This window comes from Vipera ursinii (genome assembly GCF_947247035.1).
Source record: "Vipera ursinii genome assembly, chromosome: 6".
In the NCBI taxonomy this organism is placed as follows: domain Eukaryota; kingdom Metazoa; phylum Chordata; class Lepidosauria; order Squamata; family Viperidae; genus Vipera; species Vipera ursinii.
Window position 1 is genome coordinate 81,438,111 of NC_139515.1, and position 17,297 is coordinate 81,455,407.

Below are 17,297 nucleotides of genomic sequence, written 5' to 3' on the forward strand. Positions count from 1 at the left end.
AGCTTCTGCCAACCTAGCAGTTCGAAAGCACGTAAAAATGCAAGTAGAAAAATAGGGACCACTCCGGTGGGAAGGTAACAGCGTTCCGTGCACCTTTGGCATCTAGTCATGCCGGCCACATGACCACGGAGACGTCCTCGGACAAGCGCTGGCTCTTCGGCTTTGAAACGGAGATGAGCACCGGCCCCTAGAGTTGGAAATGACTAGCATGCATGTGTGGGGAAACCTTTACCTTTACCTTTAACTCTATAGCAGAGGTTTATGGAATTGATAGATCCCATAGAAGGAGATGGTTGCTACGCTCTGTTATTTTCAGCACAAGGAAGAGAAAGCCTTCAAGTGCTTGGCTGTTCTCCAAACCACCTGAAGGCAGGACAAGAAGCACTGGTTGGAAACTAATCAAGGAGACACCCAATCTAGAACTAAAGTGGAATTTCCTGATAGGGAGAACAATTAATCAGTGGGATGGCTTGCCTTCAGAAGTTGTGGGTGCGTGAGATTTTTAAGAATTCATTGGACAATCATTTGTCTGGAATAGTATAGGCTCTCTGGCTTGAGCAGGGGATTGGACTAGAAGACCTCCAAGATCTCTTCCAACTCTGTGTTCTATTGTATTGTATTGTATTGTATTGTATTGTATTGTATTGTATTGTATTGTATTGTATTGTATTGTATTGTATTTATTTATTTATTTATTTATTATTTAAATTTATATACCGCCCTATTCTCGTAGGACTCAGGGCGGTTTACAGGGAAAATTAAAATACATAGTATACAAAATTAAAATCAGTTAAAACTATTAATTAAATTACAGTCCCTGAAGTTAAACTAAAACCCAATTAAGTTAAATTAAATTAAAACCCCTCAGTCTGGGCCAAACAGCTCAAAGAACCAAGTTTTCAAGTCCCGGCAAAATGAGCGAAGGTCGGGGGCAGTCCTGAGTTCCGTGGGAAGTTGGTTCCATAGGGCCGGCGCGCCCACAGAGAACGCCCTTCCCTTGGGAATAACCCACCGGCATTCCTTAACCGGCGGTACCCTGAGAAGGCCCTCCCTGTGGGAGCGCACAGGACGATGGGAAGTTGATGCCGGCAGCAGGTATTCCCTTAGATAATCTGGACCCAAGCCATTTAGGGCTTTATAGGTCATTACCAGCAGTAAAGTATAGTATAGTATAGTATAGTATAGTATAGTATAGTATAGTATAGTATAGTATAGTATTCTATTCTATTCTATTCTATTCTATTCTATTCTATTCTATTCTATTCTATTCTATTCTATTCTATACTATACTATACTATACTATACTATACTATACTATACTATACTATACTATACTATACTATACTATACTATTCTCTACATTTGTTCCTTACCTGTAATGCATACTTTCTATTACCTTTCTTTTCCCCTTAGCTTAATTTTTTGTGTGGGTATTCCAATACTGGTGGTTTTTAAGAAGAGATTGGATGACCATTTGTCTGAAATGATATAGGGTCCCCTGTTTGAGGAGGGGGTTGGGCTAGAAGGCCACCGGGATCTCTTCCAAATCTATTATTCTGTTCTGTTATCTTTTTTCTGTTCAGCATTGGTAGGAAACAGTCCATACAGGTAATCCTCTACTTAAAACCACAGTTGGGACCAGAATAACCATTGCTAATGCCGACTCCTTCATTTGAACAAACTAAGATGGATTAGAATTTTTACAGTGAATTGGCTGCTTGGTGATCTAGTTGGTCCTTCAGTGAAATTTAGGAAATCTATGTCTGAAATTGGATTCACTGTTTCATAATTGATGCCTTTGGAATACAGCCATAGTTTTTATTTTTGATTTTATCATCCTGAATGACTCATTCATAACAGGTATTGACCCAAGGTAATATAATTATAGGAACATTTGGAGAAATTATTCTCCATGAATTATGTTATGAGGTGATTTCAAGATTTGCATTTTAAAAAAATAATAATTAAGACGCAATATTTTTAGAAGTGTTTATTTTGAGAGAAGGGACTGCTAAAACACATAGATCTATATTTAAGTACGATTTTCATCCTTTTAATTTAAAAAGTACAGATGAATGCACAAAAGGAAAAAAAAGCTAGAGTTACGAGAGAACATATAAATGTGAAATGAAACAGAAACAGATTGCCCATCTCTATGGTGATGTAAACATTCTATAAGATTTCAGCACCAAACTATAATTTCGTTAAGATACAACCCACTCTCTTTGCTAAAAATTGGGGAAAGGAATAGCATTTTCTATGAGGAATAGAGTTTTTGGAAAAATAACTACAATGGATATTTCACTTATTGTGTAAGAGATTGCAGTTCTTCTCTTCTTAGAGGGGAAAAAAGTTGTTTTTTTTAAAAGGTTACTTCCATTTCAAATTCACCACCAGTCAGGAAATAGAAATAATAAGAAGAGAGGTTAAAGCTATGTTTATCATTGGAATTATGAAATGAGTCTGCGCTGGTAAAATTACACTTCAATGCAGATAAGGGCCCAAAAAATAAATAAATAATGCAAAGCCCAGATAATCAGAGGGGAGAAATCGTTTGGAAAAAAAAAAAAGAGTAATGGTGGAAAAGGTTTAGGTATGACAGTACAAATTAGATGCAAACTTCTTCTGAGGAATAGATAAAGGAGGAAAGGAGGTAATTGTCCTCCTCTTCAATGCTTCTGGTCAGATTGGATGTAAAATACTGTGTTTGGCCTGGGCTTCTCAAAAGATGTCAACGAATTGGAGGGCTTTCAGATGCAAAGCAGAGGAATTATGAACGGTCTTCAGGAAATCGTTAGAAGAAAAAAGATCGAGAGAGCTAAATGTGGCAAGATAACTTTCTAAAAAAAAAATCAAGCTGGGAACACACACAGACACACACACACACAAACATACAGAGCGAGGAAGGGAGAAGAGAGGGATTTTGTGTTATGAAAGGCAACGTTAAGAGAAGGAACAGCATCGAATAGAGATAATGGAACTTCAGCACAGACTGGAGATAAGGATAGATGTCTCATCATTTTGTTTAGTCTATCCCACCGGATGGAGAGATCTAGAATTTGCCAAACTCCCAATACTTTCAACCAGCAAGTGAGAGATACCAGCAGCTGTATAGCAACAACTAAAAGACAAGTTCCCCAATTTAGACATTTATTCTGCCTTTTTTTTTTGAGACCCTCAATCTACTAATCACCTCCAGAGTGATTGGGGCCCAAGGCTGGCTGGCAGAGCCAGGTCTTCAGGCCTTTATGGAAAGTCAGGATGGTTGATGCAGATCTACCTCAGAGGGGATATCATGTTCCAAAGGCTACGGCAGAGAAGAGTCTTCTCCTGGACACCGCCAGCCAGAATTCCTTGGCTAATGGGGCATCCATAGAATGCCCTCTCTGCCCACATGGGTGAGCTGGGCTGATCCCAAAATAATCATTGGATTTAAGCAGGAACATATGGAAAGATATTCCTTCAGACCCCATGCTCTCCGGTCATGAAGGTAAATATCAGAACCTTGAGGTGGAATCAGAAGCAGACCAGGATTCTGTGACAGCCCTAAAAAAATTAATGAGATTTCTTCATATTGCCCAATTCTAGTAAATCAACTCTCGTGTGATACTTTATACCAAACGAAGTCCCAAACAGTTTTCAAGGGCAATCCCATGTATTACATGGTGCAGTAATCTAAGCAAGAGTTGACCAGGCCATGGATTATTCGATTAAGGCTATCATTTTCCTGATAGTGCCATAGCTAGCTCACCTGTCTAAGCTTGTGAAAAGCATCTATGTTTCACTTTAAAATGAGGGGGGGCCCTGCTTTCCATTCCCTCATTCTGTTTATTTATGTGAATATTACTTTTTCTTCCTGGTAAATTGTGTTCAAAACCTCAGCCTTGGTCCCAGTTAGTAAAAAGCGATCCTAGCTCCGGCTTACAAATGCAGAAAAGTCTAGATTGTTTTTAATACAATAGGATGTTACAATACACCAAATCCTCCCTAGGTGGGCTGGAATTGCCTTTAAGTGGCCTGATAGTTCTGTATCAAAAGGATGAGAAGACTGAGCTTCTGAGCTGCATGCATTTGTTTTGATCCAAAAAGAGAATACATTCCTCCGAGTTTATTAGGATGCATTTAAAAAAAAAAGAAAAAGAAAGAAAAGAAATTGATATATATATATATATATATATATATATATATATATATATATATATATATATATATATATATATATGTTGTTGTTGTTGTTTGTTGCGAAGTCGTGTCCGACCCATCGCGACCCTATGGACAACGTTCCTCCAGGCCTTCCTGTCCTCTACCATCTTCTGGAGTCTATTTAAGCTCACGCCTACTGCTTCAGTGACTCCATCCAGCCACCTCGTTCTCTGTTGTCCCCATCTTCTCTTGCCCTCAACCTTTCCCAGCATTAGGCTCTTCTCCAGTGAGTCCTTCCTTCTCATTAGGTGGCCAAAGTATTTGAGTTTTAGCTTTAGGATCTGGCCTTCTAAAGAGCAGTCAGGGTTGATCTCCTCTAGGACTGACCGGTTTGATCGCCTTGCAGTCCAAGGAACTCGCAGGTATTGCCCCCAACAATCTTGGTCCTCATTGACATGGGCAAATTTTTTAAAAAGAAAGAGAATTGGACAGCATATTAATAATGTAACCCATTTGTTCCTATTAGGACTCACTTATGGTTCCAGTCTACCAATATGCTAAACAGCATACTGGTAATCCTCAACTCCCTAGCTTTTTGTTCTGTGACCGTTTGAAGTTTCAATGGCACTGAAAAAAGTGGCTTATGACCGTTTTTTACACTTACGACCATTGCAGCATCTCCATGGTGACATGGAGATCAAAATTCAGGCACTTTGCAATTGGCAATACATTTATGATGGTCTTGAGATCACGTGATCGTCATTTGTGACCTTCTTAACTGGCTTCCGACAAGCAAAGTCAATGGGAGAAGTCAGATTCACTTCGCAATTGCACAATCCGCTTAACAACTGCAGCGATTCACTGAACTGTGGCAAAAATGGTGGTAAAGTGGGACGCAACTGCCTTAACAGCTTTTTTTGCTGAGCAATGGAAATTTTGCATTCAGTTGTGGTCATAAGGTGAGGACTATCCATAATAATCTTAGTCGCCAAATAAAAGCAAGGCCCACTCTCCAATCATTTAAGAATTATTTAAAGAGAGGCTTAGTTTTCCTTCATGGATTTTTCTTTACCATAGGATGCGACAATGTTGTGAGTTGCTCTGTACACAGAAGTTCTCCTACAACGGGCCTCTGACTGCTAACCATGTGCAGCTTTAGCGGCCTGCACGCTGTGGCTTGATTATTTATGAATTAACTAAACAATTTATACTAACTAAACAATGGCTCAGGTTTGAAAAAACAGAACTGGTCGTTATGCTTACCCTCACGGGTTGTCCAAAATGGAAAACTCATCCTCCGTTTTCTCTCCCCTCCCCAACATGGAGACCTCCAAGACTGTTTCCTCCAAAACCTGCTTATCCATTCATTATGATCCTCAGACAGGCAGTAACATTTTAGCTTTCTGGCTTATAATTACACAAATACAGGCAGCTGAATTAGCTCAGGTCAATGGAACAATTCGGAGCTCAGTGTGTTTGTGGGCGGGGAGCGGAGGGGGACAGTTAGGGAAGAGAAAGCTTGTCCTAAATTCATTGGTGGCTCTGAAGCTATAATTTGTGGTTTTAAAGTGTTTGCTGGTGGTCTTCTTCTCGAAGGAATAACCTCTATTCCTTGCTTTGAGCTTACATGTAAAGAGATGCAGAGCTGGATGTTGAATGGTGATGCCAATATTGAATTTCAGAGTTTTCCTGCAAGTTTTGCCTATTTTACAATGCCACCTGAATGCCCAGTGAGAATAGTAAATGGCAGAACTCTTTGGAGATCTATCTTAGAATGAAAGAGGTTATGAGAGTCCTGGATTGGAGGCAGTAACTGTGAGAGGGACCTTGGACTCCTGGTGGACGATCGCTTGACTATGAGCCAGCAGTGTGCAGCAGCAGCCAAAAAAGCTAATACAATCCTGGGTTGTATAAACAGAGGCATAGAATCAAGATCACACGAAGTATTAGTACCACTTTATAAAGCCCTAGTAAGGCCACACATCAAATTGTAGCCACTTTTGGTCACCATATCACAAAAAAAGATGTTGAGAGTTTGGAAAAAAATCAGAGAAGAGCAACTAAGATGATCAAAGGCCTGGAGACTAAAATGTACGAAGAACGGGCGCGGGACTTGGGTTTGGCCAGTCTAAAGAACAGAAGAAATAGGGGAGACATGATAGCAATATTCCAGTATCTGAGGGGCTGCCACAAAGAAGAGGGGATCATTTTTATTCACCAGAGCACCAGAGGCCAGGAGGGGAAACAATGGATGGAAGCTGATCAAAGAGAGAAGCAACCTGGAATTAAGGAGAAACTTCCTGACAGTGAGGACAATCAACCAGTGGAACAGCTTGCCTCCAGAAATCATGGGCGCTCCATTGCTGGAAGTTTTTAAAAAGAGACTGGACAATCACCTGTCTGAGGTGTTATAGGTCCTCCTGCTTGAGCAGGGGGCTGGACTAGAAGACCTCCAAGGTCCCTTCCAGCTCTGTTGTATTCTTTACATATTTTGGACTTCAGCTTTCAAACTGACTGAGATTAGGATTGCTTATCTTAAAGCCATGAATTTGACGGATGCCAGTGACCTACACATGGTCATTACTTTTATTCCCTTATTATTTCACATCAAGATTTTTTAAAAAACAAAACAAAACATGAGGTACAGTACATCTATACAAATCCAGTGCAGTGATAGAACAGATCAACGAAGCATCTGTGGCCTAGGAGTTGGCTAGAACAAAGAGTCAACTTGGTCTAGTGGCTAAGGCACCAGGTTAGAAAGCAGGAGACTTTGAGTTCTAATCCTGCCTTAACCATGAAAGCCAACTGGGTGACCTTGGGCCAGTCACTCTCACTCAACCCACCCTACCTCACAGGGTTGTTGTTGTGGGAAAATACAATGATGAAGGTGTGGATATGTTTGCCACCTTGAGTTATTTCCAAAATTAATAAATAAATAAGCATACATTACACAGAAAATATTGAATTTATTATAACATATGAGCTCTCTGAAAAATTCTTACCTGCTCCTACTTTCAAAAGAACCCTTGTGCACAGGATGAGTAAGAACCAAAGGTTTTTATGCCAAGTTACTTGGCTAACGTAAGTTGAAAAGACATTGTAATATGAAAAAACAGAATGGAACGATCTGTCCATTGTTTGCAATGGATGACACCTCTAGGTTGCTTCTCTCTTTGGTTAGTTTCCACCCATTGCTTCTTGTCCTGCCTTCAGGTGCTAATAATTACAAGTTTCCCAAAAATCACTTTGGGGGGAAAAATGAATTTGGTGGATGGGGAGGCAAGAAAGAATGAAAGAAAAAAAAACAATGCAAGAAAAACTTCATTCTTGAATGACGTGACTTTAGAAGGATGACAGGGATGTGTGTGTGTGGAGAGAATAGATTAAGCAAAGCTTCGTCAAGATTAACAAAGGAAGATTATTGGCCTCAGAAGGAAAGAGCACAAACCTGTTTCATCTTTAACCTTAGAAGAGGGATGTTCTGTAGTTGGTGGGAAACCTACCTGAGAATAAGAATAGCAACTTCCTGTTGGATTATTTCCTGATGGAAAATAAGAGAGGGGTTCTGGTTAAGAGAAATATTATTGCCATCCCAATGAAAATTATTTCCTCCTTTGAATTGAGAATGTAAGGATCCTTGTCTGAAATGGTGGTAAGTTCAGGATTGGTTTACAAAAGCGGGGCGGAGGGGGGGGGCTTCTAAATTGTCTCCCTCCATCTTGCTTTTTTTTAAAAAAAACGTGATTAGATGCATGTTCCAGTAGCATTCATTAGCATGGCATTCTTGATATCAAAAAGTAAATGATCCCAACAGTCAATGATTGTAAGTATGTTATATGTATTTATACATATATGTGTGTAAACATGTGTATAGGTATGTTAACCTCATAAATCTATTGTTAGAAACATGAAGATATGAAGGTTGAAACGCCATGAACAGAGAACATAGAATAATGTTCTAATTAATAGCAAATAATTAAAACATGGGAATGTTTTAATTAGAACACGAGAATAAATGTCTTTGGGGGGTAAGACTAGAAGTGAGGGAAGAGAAAGAAAGATAAGGACTAAAGCCCTGATAAAAAATTGTGATTTATTTCTGATTTCCACACTCATTTATTAATAGCATCCTTCCTCCTTTCACTGTCAGTTTTCTATTTTTTTAAAAAAGTAATAGTTACTTTTACAATAATGAAGTATAAGTAATACGCCAGCAACAACAATACAGTAATCGATTTGCAACAGAAACCACCCCCCCCACTTTCTAATGATAGTGACTAAAATAAACTAAATGTATTGTCAAAACAATCCTTCTTCCTTTCTTAAGAGCTGGGTAACCACTCTATGAATTCTTAAATTTATTAATAAAAATGATGAATAATAAGTGATGAATTCTAACAAATCATAAATACATTCCAATAAATAATAAATCCCAACAAATTCTTCTTCCTTCTTAATAAGTGGGACCGTCTAGTCCAGATGTTCTCAGATGTTCTCAGAAGCTAAGCAGGGTAGGCTTTGGTTAAAATTGGATGGGGGACTTCCAGGATTTGTAGGCCAGGTTGGGACCTCAGGAAGCATCCCAGAAAGAAGGTGATAGCAAATTACTTCCATAATAGCTGCCAAGAAAATTGCACGAGAAAAAAGCTTAACTCAAAAGGCATGGCTACTTTGTTGCTCTCTTAGAGCACTTATGTCAGTATCAGAAATTTAATATTAAAAGTTAATGAGAGAGAACTTCCGGTGGCTCCGCGGCGCCGGAGACAGCCTTCCCGGGCTGCCCGCAGCTCAGCTGTGTGATTTTTCGCCCGAAACAGCGCCGATCAGCTGTTCGGGCGAATTTGAAGCCCCCTCCTCGGGAGAAGAGGAGGGGGTGAGCCCCCAGGTGGGGGTTGAGTTCTCCGGGGCCGCCTGAGCTTGGAGCTTGGGCGGCTGAAGGATTGAACTCCCCCGTAGCCTGGGCTGCTCCCAGCTGGCTAGCGTCTCTGCTCCGGACTTTATGGAGCAGAGCCAGGCGTCTGCGACCATCCCTGCTTGAAGGAGAGACTATGAAAGGAAAAGAGCAGGCAGAGCAGTACAAGAGGGAAAGATGAAGAGATGAAGAAGATTATTTTATTTTACTCTCAAGCTTGATGGACTTTGCTTAAAACTTAAAGTGAAAGTGCGTCACAATTGTAAGTAAAAGATGGCGGCTAAACCTCCCCCTAGAACTTTTCGGAGTGCTGGAAATTCTCCGGTGCAACAACAATCATTACTGCAGGCGTTGCATTCTCCTGATGTATTGACTTCGAAGGATCTTGAAAAACATACCCAGTTAATTCTGGAGTCAATGGGTGCTAAATTTGCACAGATGGAGGAGAAATTGGAGAAATTGGAGCAGAGAATGGAAGAAAGGATGGAACAGAAACTTAGAGAGATGAAGGCAGACATTTTGTCCTCAGTGCATAAAGTTGCTAAATGTGTGGAGGTGCTGGATGACCAAGTGCAAGACTTGACTCAAAAGAATGCTATATTAGAAGCAAAAGTTTTGGAAATTGAAGATTTAAAAGACAAAATGGATAGTGAACAGAGTCTGGCCCAATTTTACCAGATGCAGTTTGCTGTGAGAATTAGAGGCCTAAAAGAGAATATTAAGGAAGATTTAAAGCAGCTGGTTTCTGAGGCTTTTGAGGGGGTATTGAATCATCCAGCATCTGAAATAAAACAAGGTATGGACAAAGTGTTTCGTGTGAATTCGTGGATTGCTAAACAGAGAAAGTTGCCTAGAGATGTGGTGGTTTATTTTGTAAAAAGGGAAGTTAGAGATGAAGTTATACAAGCTGCCTATGATACCAAAGTTGTGATTGCTGGTCAAGAAGTTTTGGTTCTAAAAGAAATTCCTCCAAAGATTTTAAAGAGAAGGAAGGATTTTATTTTTCTTGTGCAAGAGCTCAAGCAAAGGGATATAAGGTTCAGATGGGAGATCCCAGCTGGGCTGAGCTTCATGTATGATGGCAAAAGGTACTGTTTGGGTAATGTGAAGCAAGCGCATGACTTTTACAACAATGTTTTAAATGTAACCCCATCAACACTTCTGGAAGCTGCAGAGGGATCTGGAGAAGGAGAACATCAAGAGGATGAAGATGGACTGATAGACAAGAAGGGTACAGGAGGAGTTCAAGCTGCAACTCTTTTGGATGATATTACAGAACAGAGGGTGACGCGTGCTGCCTTAAAACGCTCAAAAAAGACAAAAAAATAAGACCAGCAGAAATCTATGGAACCTCCACAATATACTTATAGACAAGTGGTAGTTGAGTTTTTAAAAGTTTTGGGATGATATGTATGGTAACAGAATCTTTAATTTGGAATTAATGGACAATTTATTACAGAGGAAGAGGAAGAAAGTTTTGTGGGTTAATGCGGCTTAATTTGTGTAACAACTATCTATTATAGTCTATTTTGGCTAGAGAGGTTAATAGGGATAGGTGTTTGTGATGTGTAAATGAGAATATGTTTAGGTAATAGGGAAATGTGGAAGAACATAGATGGGAATGATGCTAGTTTTCTTTTATTTTAGTTTTTTATATATATTTAGTATTGTTAAGGATTGGTTTACTTTATATAAGCTAGAGAGTGATGGATTTTAGAGTTTATAATTGTTAGTATATGATTGTTTATGATTGCTTTTTAGATATATACCTTGTATTTTGCTCTGGGAAGTCGGAGGGGGGGGGAGGGGGGGGAGGAGGGGAAGTAGAGGGGGGGAGGCAGGGGAGGGAGGAGGGCGAGGGGGAGGGGGGGAGATAGGGGGGAGGTAGGGAGGGGAGGAGGGAGGGGGAAGGGGGGTCTCTTAAAGGAAAATTGTATTTTTTAAAACTTTTCAATAAAAAAAAAAGTTAATGAGAGAAACTGGAGAATGAAGTGTCAATGAATCGGTTACTCTAACTCCGAATACTTAATTTGGATTAATCATGTTTGTAGTTCCCAGACACAAAAAAGAAACCAGGATTAAAATCCTAGTTTAGAGGACAGGCAAGCTATAAGAAAGTTGATCCTACTGTTTTATCGTGACTCCCCTAAACCTCTGAACTTTGTAAAGGAAGAATTAAATGTTTCAAGGAGTCTTGTATTTGCTCAAAGACAAACTTGCAGAACACCTTTATTGTTGCCATGATTAAGGGAATTAGGTACGTCTAGTAGTTTAATAGGGACGCGGTGGCTCAGTGGGTTAGGCCACTGGAATTAGCAGCATTAGTAGAATAAGATTTGCAATTCACAATTGTATTCAGGTCTTTGGTTAGTGCTTTTCCTATCCTAAAATAAGATCAAAGTGTGGTTGCCATACTTAAAATGGTAGACTAAGATTGACAGGACGCTGTGGCTCAGTGGGTTAGGACACTGAGCTTGTCGATCAGAAGGTCGGCAGTTTGGCGGGTCGAATCCCGAGTGCCGCATAGCAGAGTGAGTGCCTGTTACTCGTCCCAGCTTCTGCCAACCTAGCAGTTCGAAAGCACATAAAAATGCAAGTAGAAAAATAGGGACCACTACGGTGGGAAGGTAACAGCATTCCGTGCACCTTTGGCGTCTAGTCATGCCGGCCACATGACCACGGAGACGTCCTCGGACAAGCGCTGGCTCTTTGGCTTTGAAACGGAGATGAGCACCGGCCCCTAGAGTCGGAAACGACTAGCACGCATGTGCGTTTAATGGGAAAAAAGGACTAGCTGTCCATGATGATATGATAGCAATTTTTCAGTACCTGAGGGGCTATCATAGAGAAGAGGGGTTCCACTTATTCTCCAAAACACCTGAGGGCAGGACAAGAAGTTACAGATCGAAAATCATTAAGGAGAGATCCCACCTAAAACTAAGGAGAAATTTCCTGATAGTGAGAATAATTAACCAGTGGAACGACTTCTCTCCAGAAGTTGTGGATGCCCCATCACTGGAGATTTTCAAGAAGAGACTGGACAGCCATTTGTCCAGAATGTCGTAGGACCTCCTGCCATTGGTGGGTGTTGGACTAGAATAGGGGTAGGCAACCCTGGCTCTTTTATGACTTGTGGACTTCACCTCCCTGGGCCAGCCATGCTGGCTCAGGAATACTGGGAGTTGAAGTCCACAAGTCATAAAAGAGCCAGGGTTGCCTAGAAGATCTCCAAGGTCACTTTCAACCCTATTATTCTATGTTCTGTCAAGGTTCTGACAGACAGAGACAAATAAAGCAGAACTCCAAGGCTTGCAAGTTCCTCAAAGAACATGTTTATTGATAACAAAGTATGATCACATCAAAAGTCTGAATAGACACGTAACAATCCCAAATGCAAAGTTAGGAAATCCTACCCCTAAAGCTTCTTGGCGGGCTTTTCACAAAACGCCCAGCCTGCAGTCCCGGGAGCACCCGATGACCTTGGTTCCCACAGGTGAAAGTCTGTTTTGTCTGGCGAAGCACCTGGTAAACCCCCCTCCCTCCGTGGTATTTGTCAGCTGAAAATGAATAGGGAAAATGGCTGCAGCCACGCTCATTTTCAAAGTTGACATGTTCTATGAGATGGTATGTTATAAGAAGTTTGTATTATAAGGATAAGAGCCCCCCCTCCCCAAACTTATAGATTTATGTAATTAAAGCAGAAATGGGATAAAGTTGTCCTGAAGCCAGAAAAAACATGAAACCCAACCATAAGGTAAAGGTAAAGGTTCCCCTGCACATGCGTGCTAGTCGTTTCCAACTCTAGGGGCCGGTGCTCATCTCCGTTTCAAAGCCGAAGAGCCAGCGCTTGTCCGAGGACATCTCCGTGGTCATGTGGCCAGCATGACTAGACACCAAAGGCGCACGGAACACTGTTACCTTCCCACCGTAGTGGTCCCTATTTTTCTACTTGCATTTTTACGTGCTTTCAAACTGCTAGGTTGGCAGAAGCTGGGACGAGTCTCACTCTGTTACACAGCACTGGGGATTTGACCCGCCAAACTGCCAACCTTCTGATTGACAAGCTCAGCGTCCTAACCCACTGAGCCACCACGTCCCTCAACCCAACCATAGTTGGGCCATTAAAACAAGTATTCCTACAGCAACTTTAAGGTTTAATATATGCTATACTGCAGTTTTTTAAGGAAAAGCACATTACCTTAGTTATGCATAAATATCACAGGAAGACAATTATAGTGCAACAACAAAATGGGCAGTTTAAGAGATGCTAACTGCAAGAAGGTAAAAGAAAACTTACAAAGGAAAAGAGGAAGGGAGCAAAGTTGGGGCAAAAAGGAAGGAAGGCGGAGAGGGAGGGAAGTAACGTTTGAAATATCAAGAGGTGTGAAGAATTATGGTTTCATCATGGCAAACCAGAAGGTGGCTATTAAGTCAAATCCATTAAAATAGGTGAGAATATGCTTGGTGACTTTAATGAGAGTCAGATCTCACCTTTACTGAGGAGAAGGATGCTTTTCATTTGGCCTGGCGCTTGCAAGCATCATTACAATCATCTATGTATCAGGAAATTTGTGTTTAAAAGAATTATTAAAAAAACATACAGAAGAGCGATATGGGATTGGGGCAAGGAAGAGAATAAATTAGAAATATCTAAATGAGCTGAACTATGCAGGGGGAAAAAAGGAATAGCTGGTGGAACTGACAGAGGGGTCCGAAGAAAATCAAGGTAGTAGCTGCAAAAGTTCAATCAAAGTGTGACACGGATTTTTAAAAAAGCAGATCTGATGTAGAAGAAGAGCAAAAAGATCTGGGTGGCAGAGTTAAATGAGTCATCAGGCTAGAGTCGATATGATGACACAAACAATCTTATGTTGAACACCTCCTGAGTTTGATTAACGTTTGCCGAGTGCCAATTTAGCGTTGGACCTTAGTTGACTAGATTCTGGTGTACAGGCTTTAGCAATACAGCTTCTTAACTGCAGCTAAAAGCATGGTCCTGATTCTTTGCACTTGGCAGTTTCAGTCACATCAACATGGCTACCATCTTAACATTTTTTACCATATCCATGTGTGTATATATGTGAGTGTGTATATATGTGAGTGTTTGCCTGTGTGCACAAGCCTAGGTATGTCGAGATAGGAAAACTTTTGAAGAAGCCAAAACAGAACTGGGTATTTAGCATCTGGGTGCTTCATTCTCAAGAATCATTATTTATTTTTATTTTATTTTATTTTAATTCCATTTATATCCCGTCCTTCTCCGAAGACTCAGGGCGGCTTACAAGCTTAGCAGTAGCCTTCATTCTATGTATATGCCTGCTTATTAGGGCTTTCACACACACACCCCCCGAAGCGGCATTATTACAAAGTCAGCTTAATTGCCCCCAACAATCTGGGTCCTCATTTTACCTACCTCGGAAGGATGGAAGGCTGAGTCAACCTTGAGCCTGGTGGGATGCGAACCTGCACTAATTGCAGGCAGCTGGTGTTACTTAAGGAGGCATTAGCCCACTGCTCCACCAAGGCTGGTACTAAGCTCTGCACAAAAGGAAACAAAAAAAATGGATATAGATTATTATTCAACAAAAATTAAAAAAAAATCTGTTAAGGTTGACCATTAAATTCTGTAGAGAAGCAAACAATTAAAGGTAATCCATAACCTTATTATTGGAAAACTCGTGAACATCAACAGTTCTCATTTGGAGAACTCCTTTCTCTTTGTGTTGGTGTCTATAAACACAGACATACATGCACACAGACACTTACATAGTATACATGCAAATATTTCTTTTTCTCATTTTTTTCCTCACTTAATCCTGTAATCTTATTTTATCTTTGATGGAAAGCCTTTGTTTTCGGTATTATTATTTTTTTAACTTCAACCACTCCCATCATCACGACTGGTTCCTTGAAGTAAATGTTCATTTATATACAGATAATAATTTACCAGGCCCCTCTCCCTTTTTTCCTTTGCCAGTGTACGTGCAAGTGTATTTGTATGTTTCTAAGGGTTGCTCTAGGACACGGTGGCTCAGTGGGTTAGGACGGTGAGCTTGTCGATCAGAAGGTCGGCAGTTTGGCGGGTCGAATCCCGAGCGCCGCGTAACAGAGTGAGCGCCTGTTACTCGTCCCAGCTTCTGCCAACCTAGCAGTTCGAAAGCACATAAAAATGCAAGTAGAAAAATAGGGACCACTACAGTGGGAAGGTAACAGCGTTCCGTGCGCCTTTGGCGTCTAGTCATGCTGGCCACATGACCACGGAGACGTCCTCGGACAAGCGCTGGCTCTTCGGCTTTGAAACGGAGACGAGCACCGGCCCCTAGAGTCGGAAACGACTAGCACGCATGTGCGGGGGAACCTTTACCTTTACCTTTTAAGGGTTGCTACATGTAACCTTCTTTTCCCTTCCAGGAAGTTGATGGCAATAAAGTGATGTCTTCATTTGCCCCACACAACTCATCTACCTCCCCCTCGAAGGCCGACGAAGGTGGGCGCCAGAGTGGAGAATCTTTTTCCAGCACGGTGCTGGGAACTCCTGAACGGCGTAAAGGAAGCCTGGCAGATGTGGTAGACACTCTCAAACAGAGGAAGATGGAAGAGATGATCAAAAATGAGCCTGAAGGTAAGGAGAAACGTTGACTCGGCTACTCTGATCAACTGGTCTCCCCACGTTGAGGAAGATGAGAGTCTTCTTATGTCTTTGGTTTTTCTCTTCATGTATTATGGATAAAGAGGACACCATGATTGATAATATACAGCCATCCAGGTATGGTTGAACAAAAACGTCCTGTTCTTCCTACGGTATGTGCCAGGCATTTTCTTGTTGGCATCTTTCTTTACCACTGATTGTGAAGATCAGGCTACAAATGTCTCTGAAATGGTTTCCTGTGTAAGGAGATATTCTCTTCCATAGTTCCGGGCCTGTTTAGCTTCTGAGAACACTTGTGCCTATCAGATCTGCCAAGGTTCCCTTTGTATTGGGCTGCAGTCCATCCTTCCCTTCTCTCTTTCTTTCCTTTAATCTCCCACAACCTCAACTCATCTTGAAATGTGACCAAAAGCTCATAGCCAGCATTTTCCTTCGCTATAGAAATGGTGGGAATTCAATAATATCTGGATCGTTGGATATATTGTGTACGTTACAGTGACAAGCCGTAAGTTGTTCTGAGTCTTGGCAGCCTGTTTCTTCTTTCTCTTCATTTCTTCTGGACAGTCGTAGAAAGATGATATCTAACCTCAGTTTCCATTACTGATTATCTGAGACAGAAAGAGTCCCCCCCAAACCAGGGGTCCCCCAACCCACGGTCCACCATGAGGGGTTTGCAACTGAGCCATGGCAACAGTCAGTGATTGCCTGTGCGCAAACGTGCACCCCCCTCACTTGCGTGAGCAGCAGGCAAGTGCACACACGTGCACTCCATTTGCATGAGCGACAGGCGCGCGTGCACACCACTTGTGCAAATGGAGTTGCACATGCACGCTTGCCAGCCACTTTCACAAACCATCCGGTCCACAAAGCCGGAAACATTGGAGAACTCCAAACCATAATTTATGATGACTGTTGGCTCAATGAAGTCCACTTGTTTTTCGGTGGTTTAAATCTGATGTACTTCAGTGAAAGCATGAAAAACGACCATTGTTGGTCCGTCTTTGAATATCACGATAGACTGGGATTTAATCTAAATTTTTCAAATTTCTCTTCTTGGCTGAACCTGAAGGTGAAGTAGGGATGGAAGGTGTTCTGCAGTTCATTCTTACAAGGCTAAAAAAATTATTTAATTTGATATGCAAATTAACCCATAATCTGAAACACGGGGAGATAACAAAATGCCTTCCAGAGATTTGGGAAATCAGCTTCCATTGGCCACAGCCAACATGGTCAGAAGTAAGAATTTGTAAGAACTGTCAACCCAAACATTTGGAAGACACTAAATTGCCTTTTTAATTTGCCTTTTAAATCCTGGATTAAAAAAAATCTATCTGTCTATTCTTTGTATGTGACTCGCATCACTCCTTGCAATATTAAAATACATACTTACATTCATTATGTAGGATGAAGCATCCATGTTCTTCTTTTAGTACATAAATGATATAAAAGATTAGCCAAAACCTGCCTCTGAGGATGTGTTGCATTGACATTAGCTAAGCAACTTCATTGGGAAGTGAGCTGTGCCCTTCATGCTGGCCATCGCCATGCATGTCTTTGAGTGGATTAGCAATTTAAAACTATCCTCAATTA

General features: G+C 41.1%; 1 protein-coding gene across 2 annotated transcripts in view; it reads left to right on the forward strand.

Moving 5' to 3' along the window:
• Positions 1-17,297, forward strand: part of SOX5 (SRY-box transcription factor 5) — a gene marked incomplete at its 5' end in the record, with an annotated part of 496,539 nt that overhangs the window by 105,094 nt on the left and 374,148 nt on the right. For both annotated transcript variants that reach the window (XM_083365302.1, XM_083365301.1), the window contains one exon: positions 15,470-15,680. In XM_083365302.1, coding sequence (XP_083221428.1) covers positions 15,470-15,680 — 211 coding nt within the window. The remainder of the gene's footprint in view (positions 1-15,469; positions 15,681-17,297) is intronic.